General features: G+C 37.1%; 1 protein-coding gene across 1 annotated transcript in view; it reads right to left on the reverse strand.

Annotated features, from left to right (window-relative positions):
- Positions 1–872: 872 nt before the first annotated feature.
- The window catches only part of TTC8 (tetratricopeptide repeat domain 8), a 41,841-nt gene continuing 23,469 nt past the window's right edge, over positions 873–19,244 (reverse strand). Inside the window, exons 8-15 of the mRNA XM_064714884.1 lie at positions 16,529–16,614; positions 14,413–14,500; positions 10,411–10,521; positions 7,711–7,850; positions 6,406–6,580; positions 5,039–5,161; positions 3,086–3,169; positions 873–1,477 (exon numbers count right to left, since the gene is read on the reverse strand). Coding sequence (XP_064570954.1) covers positions 1,361–1,477; positions 3,086–3,169; positions 5,039–5,161; positions 6,406–6,580; positions 7,711–7,850; positions 10,411–10,521; positions 14,413–14,500; positions 16,529–16,614 — 924 coding nt within the window. The 3' untranslated portion in view covers positions 873–1,360. The remainder of the gene's footprint in view (positions 1,478–3,085; positions 3,170–5,038; positions 5,162–6,405; positions 6,581–7,710; positions 7,851–10,410; positions 10,522–14,412; positions 14,501–16,528; positions 16,615–19,244) is intronic.

The raw sequence follows: 19,244 nt of genomic DNA on the forward strand, positions 1-19,244 counted from the left end.
TTCCTCTAAATTCTTGCATTTTGGCAGCAAGTAAAATCTTGACTAATGAGAATTACTGGTAACTAAGATTCCCTTTTAAATAGATTGGGATGAATTTCGCATAATATAAAATGAAAATGGACAAAATAAAATTCCATAAAAGATGCTGCATCTATATATCAGCCAATAATGCTTTTGCACTTCACACAATGTGACAGCAATTAATGAGTGTTTCTGCCACCTACAGAATGCTCTGTGGAGGAACCTGTGGGCACACTTCTCTAAGCTCCCCAGCATCCACCTTCACCAGCTACAACTGTCAAAGATGAGGGTGGAGAAACAACAAATACTGAAAAAAAGAGACTCATAAGATTGATAAACATGTTTAGGGTTGTCCCTTAAGCTAAGACATTCCCCTAATACATCAGAGAAACATGAAAAGATTTCAAAGGTCTGTTTCAGAGTGTGCCATTTCAGATTGCTTTAACATCCCACATTTCTTAAAGGTCTTTGAAAAAGGTCAGGTTTGGAATTCATGCAAATTTATTCCTTTTAGCTAAAACACAAAGCAGGACAGGAAGTCTTCATTTGTTGTTAGTAGTAGTGCTCCTGTAGTTAGATTGATCCAAATATTTATTTAGCAATAGTGCTTATGTGGTAGCACATGTAATCACCCCATCAAAGCCTTATTCTCAACTATTAGTTCTTAATTCTGCAAGCTTCTGAATGCCCTTCTCCCTCACTGAGACCCAGAATAAACTCCCTCCTGGGTAGAGAGGAACACATGTCATTTATGTAATTTTGTACCAGTTCTGTGGAGTCTCTCAAAATATTAAGGCTATCAATCCAGATTTTCATGGCAATAAGAATGTAATTTAACTTACATACACAAATGAGACAAACCATACAAACTGAATTTATTTAACTCATACAGTACAAGGAATATAAGAAATTTGCTTTACATATGTATTTAAAATTCTTTTTAAGTATTTTAATTTTAAAACCTCACATTCATTTAGAAAGTATACTATCAAAAGCCAACTTGAAAACCAGTTAGGAAGTATTTTTATTCTGTTTCTTCAGAGATTGTCACATGGGAATGTTTAAAACCAACTTTTTTTCTGCATAAAAGCCAGAAAAAAAACCCTTTTCTGTAATCTCTTGTGTACATAGCTGCAAAGTTTTCTAGCTGCATTTGAATAAGTGTTATCTTTTAAGATGATAAGAAATTGAAACTCAATCTTTTCTTGCTACTTAAAGTAACACAAGCTTTGCCACAGGAATGCATAAAGTATAGTTCATCTACTTTGAGCTGGTGCTCTCAAAATGTATATGGGACATTTGCTCTGGCTAGCTTCTTACATAATAAAAAATTTGCTTATCAGAGCATAGCAAAGTGCTCCTTTAACTGTTTCATGAGTTGCTGTGTATCAACATGGCCTGGAAATGCTTCTTCAGACTTCTGAGCCGCTGTGTAACTTCTCTGAAGATCTCCAACCTGTAAAAAACACACAAACTGATTTTGAAAATCCAAGCACTGCAGTGTTTGTACTCTTTGCATTCTGTGCAGTACATTTCTGGTGCTCACAAATTTTAAGTACAGCTGGTCGAAAGAGCAGTCAGAGTAAGGACATTTGGAGGCAGGATTATGTCACATTTACATCAAGGGATAAGAAAGACAGAAATGTCATTTTAATGGATGATTCCAGACATCAACTTAACATAGCCCATTTCACCCAACTTCTTGGAAAATGGACAAGGTACACACCATGGCCAGTGCTTGAAGTATGGAGGAATAAAAAAATAGAAGTTTTGCTTTTAAACTCCATAGAAGTGCTATTGTATAAACAAGTAAAACACAACCCATCAGGCCTGTGTGAAAAAAAACAACTGTGATTTCCTGCTTCCTCACAGAGATGCACAACAATGTTGGAGAACTAACGGTGCTCCTCTGTTGCTCTTAGAAGAAATTGTTCTCTACTTAGAGAACTTAATTTTTTTCCTAAGTAGGCATAATTTTTTGGAAGGATTAAAAGGAAAGGATCTCAGAAACTGGGTTCAGCAAAAAAGAACCCAAACAATTGGGAACACATCTAGTAAAAGTGATTACTTTTTCCTAAAGGGGAAAGAAAGAGCTATGGACAGCCAGGAGCCTTTTTTTGCTTGTGCATCACTCAACACAGAGCTTCAGCGCGGTAAGAATTCTCTGAAGGAGAAAAAGCCAAAGTCCTGTCCAGGGAAGTCATGTTCTGGAAACCATGGCCTTACATTGAATTTAAGGATTGCATTACCCCACTGCACCAACACTTGGCTGATGTGGCTGGCTGTCTTCTCCCATAACCTGTGAGAGCTCTTTGTGCAAAATCTGTGTAACAAGACATCTGCAGACTAGGATTTACTCCCCAAACAGTAAGTAAGAAATGCAATTATTCAACACCCTCTTGTGTTTCACAATGAAGAGGATACACTTACAAATTAATGGGTTATTCCCTTCTTAATGTGAGTACTTCAGCATCTGTAGGAGGGGAGCTGCCCACACAACATAGATTCATAACAGAATCATGAAGGTGTAGGCACAAGCAAAGAAGCAATTTTTTTCTTGTGAAGAAACAAGAAAAAATTTGTACAAGTTTCTCTTATTAACAGGAATGCTGGACACTGTTAATATAGTGTCTTAGACACTCTGTATAAAATAGCTTATTAACATAAAAAATCAGAGGTTGTAAAGCTGAATAACAGATTTTCCTTTTGAGATCAGTAAGATACTATTAGTAAAGGATATTCTTTCTATTGTTACTAGTAAATCATATGATATTATTACACTTCACATTCTGAAAAAGCTTCTGACTGCAAAGACTGTAGATGGAATAGTTCATCTTCCAGGTATTTGGACAATTATAAAGTTACTTCATAGCCAGTTGGCCTCATTTTTTCTCAAAAGAAAATATTGTTATTAAACTAAAAATGTAATTCAGCATTTTCCTTCAGTTTATGCACTCTGTATTCTTTTGTCTTATCTATCTGGAATTCTTAGTAATAACAGTAAAAAACCAGCTGCCTCACCAAGGCTCAATTTTTGGATTACAAGAACAGGATAATGCATTACCTTCTCTGAGAGTATGGCAACATTGAAATGGGGCTCATACATGTGAGGCGCTAAAGATGAAGCAGTCTGCAGCAAAGCTCTTGCCTATACAAAGAAACAAAAAAATAATATAGTGACATCAGGGAAAGAGAGTAACAAGAATCTAATGCAATATTCATAATCCTTCAAAGAAATCATCCTCTATTTACTAAGTCATTACTAAGAAAGCCATTTTCAAAAAGGTTACATCAATAGTGTAGGCATAACAGAATCAAATAACATTGAAATGAATAAAGACTTTTGGTTGAGTCAGGAAAAAAGAATTACTGGGACATACTGAATTAAGCAACTCAATTTTAAACCCGGAGGACAATGCATCACGTAAATGAAATAAAACTCAAAGTATTTAAAGAACACCCCACTGTATTTATCTGTTGTCTCTGACAGCTCTGTCTTGAGCATCCCTGAAACCATAAATTTTATCATATAAATGACAGCTTTCACACTCAAACATTTAAATAAAATTAGGGGTTTTTTCCTCACTAGTAAAATAGAGGCATTAAAAGGTAAAACAAACTAAGTTCTCAGAGAACTATATACTCTGATACTCTAAGTATCAGAGTGTATAGCTTCATGCTGTAAATCCAATGCAGAATTAAGGTCCACTTGTAAAAGATTTTACTAAAAAAAAATGCAGAACTGAATGGGGAAAATTCCAAAACTTTTAAAAACAGAAGTTTCTATACTATAAACTGTGTAAGTAACTATAAACTGTGGTGAGACCGAGCTAGGAACTTATTAAAACTTCCTACATCTGAAAAATCTGAGTACATGCAACAGTACTTATGGAAGATCATTGTGAAATAAAATCCAAGATAAGCAAAATATCAGCCCTTTTTTGTTGTTCTGTGTATATTTTTATTGCCAAAATTATCTCAATTTTAAATTATACATGTGATACAAGAAAAGACCTGAAAATTTTCAGTTAAAAACTAAAGTAGGCAGGAAGATATTCTAATGAAAGGCTCTGCAGTGCTAGTTATGAGCAACCAGAACTTCCACAATTGAGGATATGCTCCACTAGGGAATCAAATGTCTAAAAATTTAGTGATTATGAAACTGAAACTAAAACCAAAGTTTATCTGTCACTGGAAACATCCAGTTCTAGGTTGATTTCAGTGTTTCCATGGTAATTGCTAGGTTATCTGAACAAAGTTAACTTCTGTCTAAGACAATCTGCTCTTAAAAAAGGTATTTATAATTTATTTTAGCTCTATGATGTATACATGAATCCATCAAATTATCTTGTTCTCATGAGGTCTAAAACAAGCTCACATTAGCTCTGTCCAAAACTGCCCAAACAACACATTTCCCTGCATGTATATAAAAATGGTTACATTTATTCCACCATGCATGTCAACTATATATCTAAGCACAATACACTCAGTATACTCACATTAGGTAAGATGAACCACCACGATTATTGATCCAAAGGTGGTTATCAAGAATGTGTTGCTTTCTGACAGAATTCTAATGTGATCTCCTTGCTAAAAAAGGCCAAACTTTCAAGAGAGAATCTCATAGGTCTTTTCTGCCACCCAACAAAAGTATGTTATCTACATTTATAAACTGAATATACAGTCCAAGTTGTCTTTTAAGTGAAGATTTCAAAGTCATGGGGTTTACTTTGGGTATCAATTAAAAACAAACAAACAAACAAACATCTCAACAACTGCAAAGTTATTGGAAACCCTGCTTGTTTTGATGATTCATTTGGATATGCCAAAGGATAAGCAGTTTAATGGGAGATGGCATGACAATACACCGAAACATGTATAATAGTCATCCATGTTCTCTGCCTATAACAGTAAGTTAGACATTCACATGATGCCTCCACCTCAGAGAAACGACATGTTTGTTAAATACAAAATGCCTAAATGAAGCATTCTCCCTAGGCTGGGATCCAGCACTGACCTGTTCAGTGTGACCTTTTCTCATTTCCAGCACAGCCAGGTTGTTGTAAGCTTCTGCATAGTCGTTATTGTTGACTAAGGTCAGCTTGAAACACTGGTAAGCCAGATTCAGGTCTCCTATGCCCTAAAAGAAAGACTGTGTTTTCATTTATGAAAAGATTGGAAACCACATGCATCTGTTTTTGGAGTATCTTTTCACCCATAGTGGAATGCAAATTACAATAAAAACATGCTGACCAGAAGCATATGTGCTTTCTTCCCAGATCCTCTCGTTTTTTTCCTTATACTTTCTCTAGACAGAATCATTTCTCTCCAGCAGAAATTTCCATGCTTCAAGAGATAGTCACTTCATCTAATTTAACTTTTGGATTATTAAAGTGGCATCTAAAGACTATGCTATCTGCTACTGTCTTAGCAGGGTAAGAAAAACTGAGATGTCTCCAGGGGAAGTCATCTTGCTTCTCTGTCTCTACTCATATTTAAGTTAAGGAAGATTCACTCCTCAGATGGAGCAGCTGACTAATACTACTGTAGTGTTAAGACTGACACTGACACAGCATCAGGTTAAACATCAAAAGTGACAAATGCTGAAAAATACAGGCACATCAGTTCAAATTTCAATCTTTAAGGCAGTATAAATTACTGTGTTTATCCTAGCTGCAGTTGTGTGTCTGACTCAAATCATTATCAGGAAATGAAGACAACTCTTGTTAGAAAACTCATGTTGAAAACTTCATTCAGCAAACTTATTCTGGGCATGTAGCTAAAGAAAAATCCAACACAACTTCTTGCAGAACATCTGCAAAAATGGGCAAGACTGAAAGAAAAGTAGTGTAGAAATTTAACAAAGTTTATCATACAACTACACAATATTTCTATAGCTGCCTTTAACACAGAGGAAAATACCTTCTCAATAATGACCTACTCAATGCTTTAGTATTGGCTACTTGGGGCTGCATGTGTATTTTTATGACAAAAGAATCAGTCAAATTCTCCATGTAAAACAAATAACAGGTCCTAGAAAAATATCTTGAATTTTTTTTTTTTGGTCAGATTAGCTTATTTTGCAGCCAAGGCATTCAAGGGCTGGTATATGTTGTAATTTTTTTAGAAATATGGGAAGGTTAAAGGCAGCGGGGAGTGAGGATCTTTTAGCAGGAGAAAGCCACATTCTGTAAAGTACAGAGTTTTTTCTCTTGCTGCTTCTTCCCCACTGAAGTGCAAATAAACATTCCATCTGTACTGGACTTTACCCTGTACATTATCAAGTTTTGTATTTCCAAGAAGGGAAATTACTTCTTCCTAGTTATTTTTTTACATTTTTAATAAATTTTACTTATTCAGAAAGATGGTTATTATTTTTCATACCACAGCCACATGTCCCAAGTTGTACCACACATCTGCTGTCTCCTCCTCATTTTCAGCCAGAAACAGTGCCCGTTCAAATGAAGATAGTGTCATATCATATTGCTGGGCATAGAAGCAACACAGGCCCAGATTGTTAAAGAGCTGGCAGTTATAAACACCCATCTGCAGGAGCCGTCTAGATTGAAAGAAAACATTTGTTTCATTTTTTTTTTATTAATTTCAAGTAGGAGTTCTACTCTAAAAGACAAAATTATCTCCTCCTTTCTCCTTATTCTGAGAGGGTATAAAACCCAAGTGTTACAGTCCTACACTTGTTAGTTTTGTGAAGGACAGTGCAAGGTATTTTTTACTAGAATCACAACTGTGCACAAGTCTGCATAAATTAGTAACTTCTGTCTTCTTGACTGGGTGACATGATCTGACTTTACTGTAAGACAGATGTAGCAGACTTTCTGCTTCCTCTTTCCAATCCCTCAACATCAATCAAGCTGTAGTTTGCTGCAGTTACTTTATATAATTCTTAAGACTTCAATTTTTTGCTTCATTCCCATCCTTCAGTACTGCTCTAATTAGTAACAGTATATTTAGAGGTGAATGTATATTAATCTTACACATCAAGCATAACTCAGATTTTGATTCACATTGATATTGCTTAATGTGTCTTTTAAAATGGAAATGTATTATAAAAATTCTGTTTATTCATATTTACAGCACAAAAGAGCTCAAGTCCAACAGAAATGTGATGACAGTGCTCTTGCTGACTTAATCTGCTCTTAGGGAGGGAACATCAGGCTCCTTTGCACTCTGACTGTATTGAAATAAAAATCAAGCAGCTGTGTTAACACTATCTTTTCACTGCTTTCAGTAAAACACACAGGAAGCCCAGCCTGCATTCCAAGTCAGGGATTTTGTGGTCACAACACCTGGTCGCTTCAGGTGGAGTAAGGGCTACAGAGGAAGTCCTTGTGCCTTCTGTATGCAATTTAATTTGAGGGCAAGATCCACTGTTCTCAAACTGCCTCATGCTGTGAAAGAACTTTTTTATTGTTTGAATGACAATCTATGTTGATACTTCTACATACTCCTCATCTAATGATTTCAAGTTTGTAGTGGTGTTCTTATCATTGTATAAAAACATACAGAAGTTGTTACACAGATTTTATGGTAACATTTGTCCAAATGCTCATTCCTACTCCTATGCCAATCTCCTAATTAATTTTTTTCCTCCATTACAAAGATCAAACCTGTATATTACCTTCTCACATATTCTGTTCCCCCTTCCTCCCTGTCCCTAAGCACAGATACCTGTAAAACCGCAGAGCTATCTCAGGTTGGTCTGAATAAAAATGGTTACTGCCAATGCATGCAATGGCTTCCACGTGAGTATTGTCTTGTTTCAACACGTCCTTATAGTACTCTGCAGCTGAGGAGATATTGTTCATTTCCTACACAATTGAACAAAAATTCCAATTACTTCTACTGTTTATCACCTATTTTTAATGTGGAACTCATTAAAATGTTAATCTACAGAGTGCTTTATCTATGCCCTGTAGAGTACCCAACTGAGATGAATTATATATACTCTTACAGTTCTCTGATTGTACCATTCAACACCACTGTCTGGCATCTTCACAAACAACACATATATCCATGACAGGAATGCATACGGATTTATTAGTAGTATCTTTACCTGAAATTAACTCTATGCCACAGCTACAACAAGAAATTTATTTGGTTTTTATTTTTTAGAAAAAGAGACAGCCTGTTGTATTGAGTTTGGAAGCTGAAGGGGGACTACAGAGGTGGCTTGTGTGAGAAGCTTCCAGAGCTTCCTCCACATCCAACAGAGCCAATGCCAGTTGGTTCTGGAATGAACCCACTGCTGGCCTCATGACTGAGCTCATCAGAGAAGGTAGTTAAAACTCTGTGATAACATATAACAGATTTAAAAAGGAAAAGAAGGTTTTTGCACAGATGTAAGAGTGAGAATATGTGAGAGGAACAGCTCTGCAGACACCAAGGTCAGTGCAGAAGGAGGGGCAGGAGCTGCTCCAGGCACCAGAGCTGAGATTCCCCTGCAGCCCGTGGTGAAGCCCATGGAGGCAGCTGTGCCCCCGAATCCTGCGGAGGTCAACAGGGGAGCAGAGATGCACCTGGAGCCTGTGGAGAAGCTCCGTGCTGGAGCACATGACTCTGCTGAGGGCTGTGACCCTGTGGCAAATCTGTGCTGGAACAGGCTCCTGGCAGGACCTGTGGCCCCATGAGGAGAGGAGCCCACACTGGATCAGGTTCACTGACAGGATTTGTGACCCTGTGACCTGGGGGACCCTGCTGGAGCAGCACCACGTGCAACAGACATTGGCCCTTCTTGCACAATGTCTTGTGACACTCAAACTGCGCAGTCAGTTTCCAGCATGGTAACACAGAACAGACTGACTTCACCAGACAATGTCTCAACTATTTTCAGTGTTTTTTAAATCAAGTCATTAATTGCTCTGAACACAAACTAGACTATAATTACATATGAAAAACTATTATGTGCCTTTGAAAACCAGAATTATGAATTTACCAAAACTTGTACTACCTAGGATATGACAGTTAAGAGAACTGTACTGCATATAAATGTATGTTTGGATGTGTGCTACTTGGAAGATGAATTAGGGTAAACTCACTGCTAGAAATGACACTGCACTGTTTCTGAGGAGTGCAAGACCCTGAGAACCTAACCCCACAAGAAAAAAAATTAAAAAATTAAACTTCCTTCTTATATATATGTTTATATAAGAATAATTTCTACCTGTGTGCTGTAGATACAATGTGCTCCCAACATAACTAAAGAATAAGCTTTTATATAACCCCAACAGTGTATTTAGCTACAAAAAAAAGAAGATTTATTGTGGTTCAAGGAAATAGTAATTAAGCAGTCCCTTTAAAAATTACGCAGTTTTTTTAAACCAAAAACTTTCTGTAACTCTTTGTACTGTCAAAAGTTAGTGACTGAGAAGAAAAGCTCTGATTAAGATGTCTGATACAAATATTCCACTTGTGAGTCTATATAATAAAAGCAACCCTATGCTGCAGTGCAAATCTTTGCTAATCCTTCATTCAAGTGTCAGTGCAAAACTAGATCCTGTCAAATATATTCTGCTCTTTAATAATTCCTTAAAGGGTTATGCAATGTTTTGTATGGTTCTGCAAAATAACATCTATATTAAAAACTATTCAACAATTCAGAAAGAAAAGGTTCCAAAAATTATGCAGCTGTTTTTTTCTTGCTGAAGGGCAAAAAGGATTTAATATGAAAATGGATTAAGGCTTAGGGGTTAGATGAGAATGATGAGAACAGGATAGAATGCCAAGCATGAATACAGACACAAACACAAAAAAATTTCATTACTTTGTTTTTAACATTTGTTCTAGAATAGCACTTGACCAACTTTCAGCACAAAAACAATATGAAATCCATCGTTTGACATGAAAATACACAATTTTAAAATATAAAATACATGGTTACCATGCTAAGTTGAAATTACTTTATAACTAATCCTACTTCATACCACATTTACTTCCTAACGAAGAAACATTCACATTCTAATTGCTTTCAGAGCATTAAGAGACAAATGACAACACATAGTGCTAATAAAAACAACACACAAATTAATTATTTTGCTGTTTCATTTTGCTGGTTGGCGACTTGAGCAGTTTTAGTATGATGAAATACATATAAACTAGCAAGGACAACATCTGGACAACTTGACTTAATATGGACTTGCTTCTGCATGCCAAGGGCAAATGGGATCTCACTGGTGTGATTAATTGCTGAAACAAATAAGCCTGCAGGGCTCCCCTGACATTACCTTGCTACCTTTGCGGAAAGTTACCTGTTTGCATTAGTGACACTGAAAATCAGCACAGTTGGGTTTTGATGACTTTAGTTATATTCAACTACTGCCTCTTTTCTTTGCTACATTTGGCCCCTATAAGGATTGCAGAGTTGGTGCATACCTCATAGATTCTGGCAATTCCACAAATAAGAGTCACTTCTCCAGGAAATCGCTCTAACCCTTGCTTGAAAAGGTTCAAAGCTGTTACAGGCTGATCCAAGCGCACATACACCTAAGCAAATAAAAAGTGTATACAGATGTCAAATGTCTGACTTTCATACAGGTTCTGCTGTTTAACAAGGGAGATAAATAAAAGGGATGACACTTCCATTTATACAGGAAACCATTAGCTGAGATGATGAATAATACAGGGAAAATAATGGAGTGAATACTGAATAAATCTGTGTAATGAAGATAAAATATGCTACTTAAAATAATTAAATTTACCTGCACATGATTAATTCGAATATTACTAATTTAAAATATCTTTTTATTTATTATCATATATAATATAGTTTGACACTGAGGTGAAGGTATCACCTTGAATTAAAAAAAAAAAATCACTTTGTTTAATGTATTTTCAAAAATTTGTGTTTAGGCTTGAAAGAACAGGATCTTCAGGCTGATAATGCTGGAATATCAAAATGTTTTACTTAGTTGAATAAGACTGCACTGCACAGAGCAGTGACACTTTCAAGTTTCCTTACTGCTCAACCAACCTCCTCTGTCACAAACAACAAAATCCTATGGAAAGAGGACAGTTTTGCCTCTGTGAGTCTGGCTTCTGGGTTGATTATGAAAATGTGCAATGTGGATAACAATTGTGTGAGAACTGGACATTCAATATGTCCAGAGTTGATAGGGACCCCCTCAGCAGCTGTCTGAGAGTACAGCTGTAAAGCCTCCTGCTGTGGGGTATGGTAAACAGCCACAGCAAAGGGAGAAACACTGCACCCATGCTTTGGGAAACTAGATGGCTACAATGATTTCTCTATCTCCCACCGAGTGGAAAAGGATTTTGTTGGAGAAATAGTATATTAATCAGTGCTAATATATGGTACTACTAAAGAAGAGAAAGAATCTGTGATTGCTATCCTGATACAACCTTTTTGTGATGAAACATAAAACAAATATCAGTGTTAGCTGAACAGCTGAGAAACCTCCAATTTGTACTTTTGCCCTTAAACTTCAGGGACTTCTGACTGCCAACAATTACAACTGTACATTGGTTTTTTGCAATCCCACAGATATATACTGTTGTAGACACTTGCAAAGAATTCTTTCCTATAACCACTGAATGACATTCTTAATTATCAAAGAGCTGAGAACTGTGAGTGTCTTCCAAGAAAGGGACTGCCTTTCCAAGTTGGTCATTGGCAAAATGTTAAAATACAGATATTTTTTACACTTGTTCTGCTAATGTCACTCACATTTCCTGTATTAAGCTAGAAAGTGAATGCCTTCTTATAAAAGAGCAATGGTTTTGGAAAGTATGCTACTTAGTAGATTAGAAGTGCATTAATTACATCATTAACCATGAATTATGCATCCAATTAAAAAAATGGACAGTGTGAAACTGCTCCTTTTTTATATTTTATCTTTGTTTACGAAGTACGTTTTCTGAGCATTAATGACTTAAATCTGCTCTATTGCTTTATCTAGAGGCTGACTCCAAAGATGCACTCACTTCAGATGCTACAACCACACAGCCACAGTACTCTATATATAATTCCCATATCCAGTGTGATATCACACTATTCAACATCTCTGTAGACAGTAGAGCTGCTCTCTAGATAAATGGTAAAAGAAATTAAAACAACAGGTGGGGCAATTTCCATCTACTCACAGTTGCTTTGGGGAGACCTGCTCTTTAAAAGCACTACAGCTAATTATGGTTTACATGCTAAAAGGAGAATTGCTCCAATCTCTTTTTGGTCTCTCTCTTATCTCTTGTAAAAATATGCCATTTCTAGCTCTTCTAGGTCATTAAATACTTTGTAACTTCACAGCAGGGCCTGACTGCTGTCACTGACATCTTTTCATAAAAATCCTTTCTTTAAGATTTTCCCTTCTGGGAAGCTGAGGCCCCAGAAAAAGAATGTAAACAATGGTCATCTGCTGCTGTGGGATGTAACAGGTGCACCTGTGATTGGCCCATGTTAGATGTGTATAGTTGGTGGCCAATCCAAGACCGAGCTCTCTCTAAGACAAAATCAGAGAGAGCTCCTTTGTTATTCATTCCTTTTCTATTCTTAGCTTAGCTGGCTTCTGAGAACTTTCCTCTCTATTCCTTTTAGTATAGTTATAATGTAATATATATCATAAAATAATAAATCAAGCCTTCTGAACATGAAGTCAAGATTCTCGCCTCTCTCTTCACCCTGAAGACCCTTGCAAACGCTGTAACAGACTGCTTTAAAGATTCTTACTTTTTTTTTTCCTTCTTTTGGTCTTTTATATTTTGTAAACTAAATTTCAAGGGAGAGATAATTTTCAAGAAAATATTATTAAAACCCCAGATAACTGCTGCAATAATGAATATAAACAAAACTAACTAGTATCATAGTATCAGTATATTTCCTCAGAACTTTATGCAATCTTATTAATTTTTAATGGCTGCTTAACTCAAGCCTGATTTTTTCAGTTCTGTTAAATTGAGCTATATCTCTGTGCCTTACTGTATTGCTTGTCCACTGACACTAAATTATGCTGTGCAACATTTTATACTTGAGCAAGCTGGTCTATAGAGTGGGAGGTGGAAGTTCAAATGCAGCTCCTGCCTGAGCTAGTACTGATGTAGGGGGATGCAAATCTCCTCTAATGAATCACTGTTCGTTAATCCAATTACACTCCCAATTGAATAATTCTGTGCAGTTCATGGAGTGAGTCCAAAGAAGGGCCACCAAGATGATTAGAGGGATGGAACACCTCTCCTGGGAGGAAAGGCTGAGAGAGTTCAGTCAGCCTGGAGAACAGAAGGATGTGGGGTCACCTAATTGCAGCCTTCCAGCACTTGACAGGACCCTACAAGAAAGCTGAAGAGGGACTTTGTACAGGCACATGTAGTGACAGGACAAGGGGAATGGCTTTGACCTGAAAGATGGTATGTTTATATTAGATACTAAGAAGACATTCTTCACTCTGAGGGCAGTAAGGCATTGGAACAGGTTGCCCAAAGAAGCTGTGGATGCCCCATCCCTGACAGGGTTCAAAGCCAGGCTGGATGGGGCTCTGAGCAACTTGGTCTAGTGGAAGGCACCCCTGTCCATGGGGGAGGGAGGGGGGGATTGGAACTGGATGATCTTTGGCATCCCTTCCAACCCAAACTATTTGTGACCCTATGTATTTTGTAGAATGACTTGTGATAGAGACAGGAGAACTAATAAGCTTCAGTGAACTTTAAACACAGTACTGAAGACATGTCTCTAGATAGCAATGATGATCATTTAAATACAAAACATAAATTGCTCAGGAAATGTAAAGCATATATGAATATCTGAATCATCCACTAGCAGTGATGACTTTTGGACAGGCTGGTGGCAATGAGCTTAAGGGGAACTGATGAAGAGCAACTGGTTTCATCTCCTTCTAGGACACACGGAAGAAAAATGCAGTTTTAGTTTCTCACAGGCCACCTTTTCTAGAATGTCTTAGAAAACATTTAGAATCAAATGTGTATCCTGGTAAACAAGTAGTTCTGAGACTCAGCTGTGCCACTGGTTCTTTTAAAGCTTTTAATGTCTTTATTTTGACAGAACATTCCCTGTTTCAAGGTCTCTGATTTCTTCCTTTAAGCTCACTTTGTTTTGATTTTGCTTGTGAAACTAGGATTTTGAGCTTTGCTCTTTATTTACAGATTTATTGCATTTGTTTCCTAGGAGACCATATATAGCCACATTGTTCTTCATATTGGAACTCAAATAATTTTTTTAGCTACATAATCCTCATTGGAATTTAGAACAAAGAATCCAGTAACATAGAACATTTTCTTAATCTTGTTTGTGAAATCTGGGAGCTTTAAAATAATTTTGTAACTATTGACTTCCACTGCAACTGTTAGCATGTATTGCCTCAGGCATGGAGACCACACACTTTTAAACACAACAGTGTATCTGTGACTTACTTTTGCCAAGTACAAGATGGTATCAACCATGTCCTGCTGTTTAAGGGCTGACTGAAATTGCTTTTCAGCTTCACGATATAATCCCAACCTAAAGAGACAACAGATACATATAGAAGGTACTTGTTTACTGTTTTTTTTAAAGATTTCTTATAAGCTTATTAAAAAATGAAGCAGTTCAAACTAAACCAAACATAAACTGCCTGAAAGCACACTTTATGACCACATATTTGTGTGCACATGAACAAAAAACATGTCGTTATTTAAAGATAACATAATAACCATTCAAAACTATAAAAAAGACAAATCCATGAATTTTGGCCCCCTCTTATTCACGCAGCTTTCTGGAATGGCTGAATGGTGAATAATGATGTACTCATATTCACAGGAATTCCTCCTGCTCTTAAAACAGACAGTAGAAAATGAGCAATTAATGTCTCAACTCTACCCAAACTGTTTCAGACCAGAACTTCCTCGCCCATGGCAAAGATCACACAGATAATCTCCACTGTGAATGAACATCACAGGAGTCTATTTCATCTCAAAAGCATTTATTTTGCATAATTACAGTCAAATGTTTTGCATTAATCTATAAAAGCTACGTAACTACAAATTAAGAGGACCATGCAATTTTAACAACAGAAAATGTTCTACTTTCTCATATATAAATTGCTTTTTGTTTCCGTCAGCCAAAGAGCACATGCTTGCTGAAGAAACACAAAACACAAACAGAACAAGCCGGCTAAAACAAAGAAGCACAGCCAATGGGGACTTAAGGTAGTTTGCGATCCTGGAAGTCCATGTACCTGCTTGGGTGCATTAGTCTCTATAACACGATTCATAAAAATCCTGAAAGTCATTAATGACCTCTAAGCTCATGTATTGGGTTTGCATGAGAAGCTTTTGGTAGCTGGGGGATTCAGGAATAGCTTCTATGAGAAGCTGACGTGTCTCTGATGTGCAACAGAGCCAATGCCAGAGGGCTCCAAGATGGAGTCACGGCTGGCCAAGGCTGAGCCCACTCATGAGAGTGGTGGTGCCTCCATAATCAGCATAGGAATAATTTAACATGCAGGGAGAATACATTTAAGAAGGAGGAAAAAACAGTACAAGGGCAGGCAGAGAGAGGAGTAAGAATTTGTGGGAAGATCTCTACATACACCAAGGCCAGTGCAGAAGGAGCAGGAGGAGGTGCTCCAAAAGTTCCTCTGCAACCTTTGCTGAAGCCCATGGTGAGGCAGCTGTGCCCCTGCCCTGCAGCCCATGGAGGACTAAGAGGATGCAGAGATCCACCTGCAGCCTGTGAAGGAACCCATGCTGGAGCAGGTAGATGCCCAAAGAGGGCTGTGACCCCACGGGATGCCCATGCTGGAACATACTCCTGGCAAGACCTGTGGCCCCGTGGAGAGATGAGTCCACACTGGAGAAGGTACAGCAGGACTTGTGACCCTGGGGAGGACTCATGCTGGAGAAGGGAAGAGTGTGAGGAGTCCTCCACCTGAGGGAAGCAGCAGAGACAAACTGACTGCAACCTCCATTCCCTGTCCCCCTGTGTTACTGGGAAGGGAGGAGGTAGAGAAAACAGGGAATGGAGTTGAGTCCAGGAAGAAGGAAAGGGTGGGTAGTTGCTTTAAGAATTGCTAATATTTCTCATTATCCTATTCTGATTTGATGCTTGTGTATGGGGTGCCAGCCTTAAGCCTCATCATATTTTTAACTGGTACTTCTTGGGCAATGTAATTCTGGCAGAAAGTGTGTAACATGAATATTTTATTCTGTATTATTTCATCAATCTGAAGTCCTCATTGACAGATTATTTCTCAAACTAATTTATTTTATGTGGTCTGTTTTAACAATAGTTCTTTGCATTTATTGACTGACTTTCCAAATAATTATTAACAAAGGCAAAACTGCAACTAATTCAGTTACTCACTATGGATGCCTTTATCTCAAGCAGCGGTCCCCTTGTGCATCAAAGGAGATTTAACTGTAAGCACAGCACTCCCCAACAAAACACTTTCTGAGCTATTTCTCAGTGTTCAGCATTGCCCAACACACTCAGCAGTACAGGTTCTGCACTCACAATCACTCACCACAAAGGAAATGAACAATGGCTTACCTATAGTAGCACTTTCCAATTTGGACCTTCCACCACCAGTCCTTGAACTGTGCGTACTCAGTGGCAAGGGCTGCCAAATCTAGAGCCTTCCAAAAGAAACCCATCATCTTAAAATTAATGTTTACACAAAGAAAACACAGTAAAGATGTTTGTAAAGAGAAAATGTTGAGCAAAAGTCCAGTTAACTTGAGGTGGAGGCACTTCTTTTTGTTTATTACTTTTACAGTTCAGTGCACAAAAGAGCTGAAAGCATTGTCCCTATAAAAATAAGCAATCCAAACAGCTTCTTTTAAATCAAAGAGAAAACAGAAAATTGTTTTGATCAGACTCCTGCAGTGCCACTTCAGAATACACTATTTGTTTAAGCACAAACACATTTTCCAAGCTTACCATCCTTTTTCAGTAAAAGTTGCTAAAACCAAGATAAAGTAAAGAAATAAAAGAAGAAATAAGTGAGTTTGAAATACTGCAGAAATTTTCATCTCATGGCTAATATCAGGTTGTCATCACTTCTGGAAACTCTCAAATGTGTACAATAATAAATATTTTTTCCTTTAAAAAGTCTATAATGTAGACTTCTTATAATGTAAACAATTATTTTATTACAGGAAAACAGAGAAATATTCTAAGAAACCAATATCTTTTGAAGATAGTGGAGGTCTAAAATCTCTTTCATCTGGTATATTGGAAAAGCAGCTAAGTTAATCAATGTTTTCTGATCAGCCACCACAGTCAGAATCTATGGCCTTTCATGTTTTAGCTATAATTTCAACACTTCTGGTAAACAAATATATGTCTTTTCTGTACCACAACCTACCATAGAAATGCTTGTGTTTCTTTTTATTTCAAATTTAATTTAATCTCAGAACATATCAAAGCCATATGTTTGTTATATTTTCAGGGTATCATTAGAAGTAGGGTAAAAAGCTTTAGCTCAGAGTTTTTATAACAAAGAAGCAATCTTTCTTGCCTGCTTTTTTTGGTAAACATTTTGCATACCACAGAACTTAGGAACAAGTTATCTATTAGGAATAATATGGAAAAGTTCTGTGCACCAGTCCCTCAGTAGCAGAGAAACTAATAATTCCAGGAAAAATCAATGTGAATATTGAAATGCTGTAAAAGCCCAATTTAGTGACATCTATGCCTACACTGGGTTCCTGTTTTTTCTGCTAGCAAAATGAAGCAAGCAGTCAATGGGTTTAGATCTGACATAATGAAGAAAAGTCAGTGGAGATATGACAATTTAGACATGTTCCTCTCCTTTGGCTTTGTGAGAATGAAAGAATTTGTTTTCTGTAGCAATTCAAGATAAGTAGTTGCATCAGTGCTGTCCCTAAGATAAAGAGACAGCTGTCATTATTCCCTGCCTCTGTGACAGGAGAGAGAAAACTCAGGTAAACCTACAACTCTGAATTAATTGTTTCTTCAAGTTAGGTAGAATCCTTGAAGGCCTTAGATGGCAGCTCTTATCTTGGTTGCCCATTGTCTCTCAATGTCTTTGCAAATTGCCCAAAGGGCCTTTGGATGCTACAACTATAATGGGGAATAAGCTTGCTTCAAGAGACAAATGGTCTGGATACCCTTCTGGACAGATTCATCCTTTCATGGGGAGGTACATAAGCAATTTTGTCCCAGTACTGGAAAATCTGTGAAAGTAATTGATGGTAAAACATTGGTTACTTCTGTTGCACTTACAGATGTATAAACAACGTGGGTGACTGTCAATACCACACCTGCTTCTAATGCAGCAGGAGCAGCCACTTCAGAGGGGTAAAGATCATACTGACGATACCATGCTCCATAGAGCTTTCCTCAGAGCTCTCTGATGGCAAGGGCTCAAGAAGGAGGACTGAGTTTCAGAAAATGATCCCTTCTGCAACTACACATTCAGGTTTCTTTCTGGTACCCTAATTGCTTCTGATAACTGTTTTATGCAAGGCTAACAATTTTGGCTGTGATTGGAAAATGGGAACTAAGACTGCCTTAGGCTTAGTAGACAGTAACATCAGCAGTTTATTTGTCAGTGCAGATCCTGAACTCTTCCTGGGGTCTTCTACTAGAATCAAGAAACACAGCATTACTTCATTTTGAAGTTAGCTTTTGAAATGTAATCCTTTTTTTATATTTTCCAATTAATGAAAAAGGAAAGGAAGATCCTGTTTCTGATACTTTACAAATGATTACAATAACTTCAGCAAAAAAAATCCTACCAAAGTTACAAATACTTCTTAGAAGTGTTTCACCGAGAAGGCTTTGTGTGTGCTAATAGTTAAAAACTTTTGCTGGTATTACAAAAAAAATCTTTTGACAATGCAGCCCTTGAAATATTAGTAAATAGACTAAAATAGTCTTTTAAAAGTAAAACCTTTCAACTTGCCATGTCAATACGAACTGCTAGCATATTTAAATTTCAGTTTGCTGCAAAATTTGAGTTTTTAATTGTACAGTTTGACTACAAATCAATGTTCAATCAGCACAACATGTTAATTTAAAATCAGTCTGTAAGAGCAGTAGTGATATGTCTGTCCTGCACTCCTGTGTGTTGCTGGACATTGGTGTAGTCATATTAATAACTGAAAGGGAAAAACAGGATAGACTTGGAATTGGCAGACACTGATATGTCCTTTTAAGGATTTTTGATTGCAATATGTATATCAGTTGAAAACCTATACTGCTTGTCCTGAAAGTTTTAATAAACTTTGGGATATAACTC

This window comes from Zonotrichia leucophrys, chromosome 5 (assembly GCF_028769735.1).
Source record: "Zonotrichia leucophrys gambelii isolate GWCS_2022_RI chromosome 5, RI_Zleu_2.0, whole genome shotgun sequence".
Classification (NCBI taxonomy): domain Eukaryota; kingdom Metazoa; phylum Chordata; class Aves; order Passeriformes; family Passerellidae; genus Zonotrichia; species Zonotrichia leucophrys.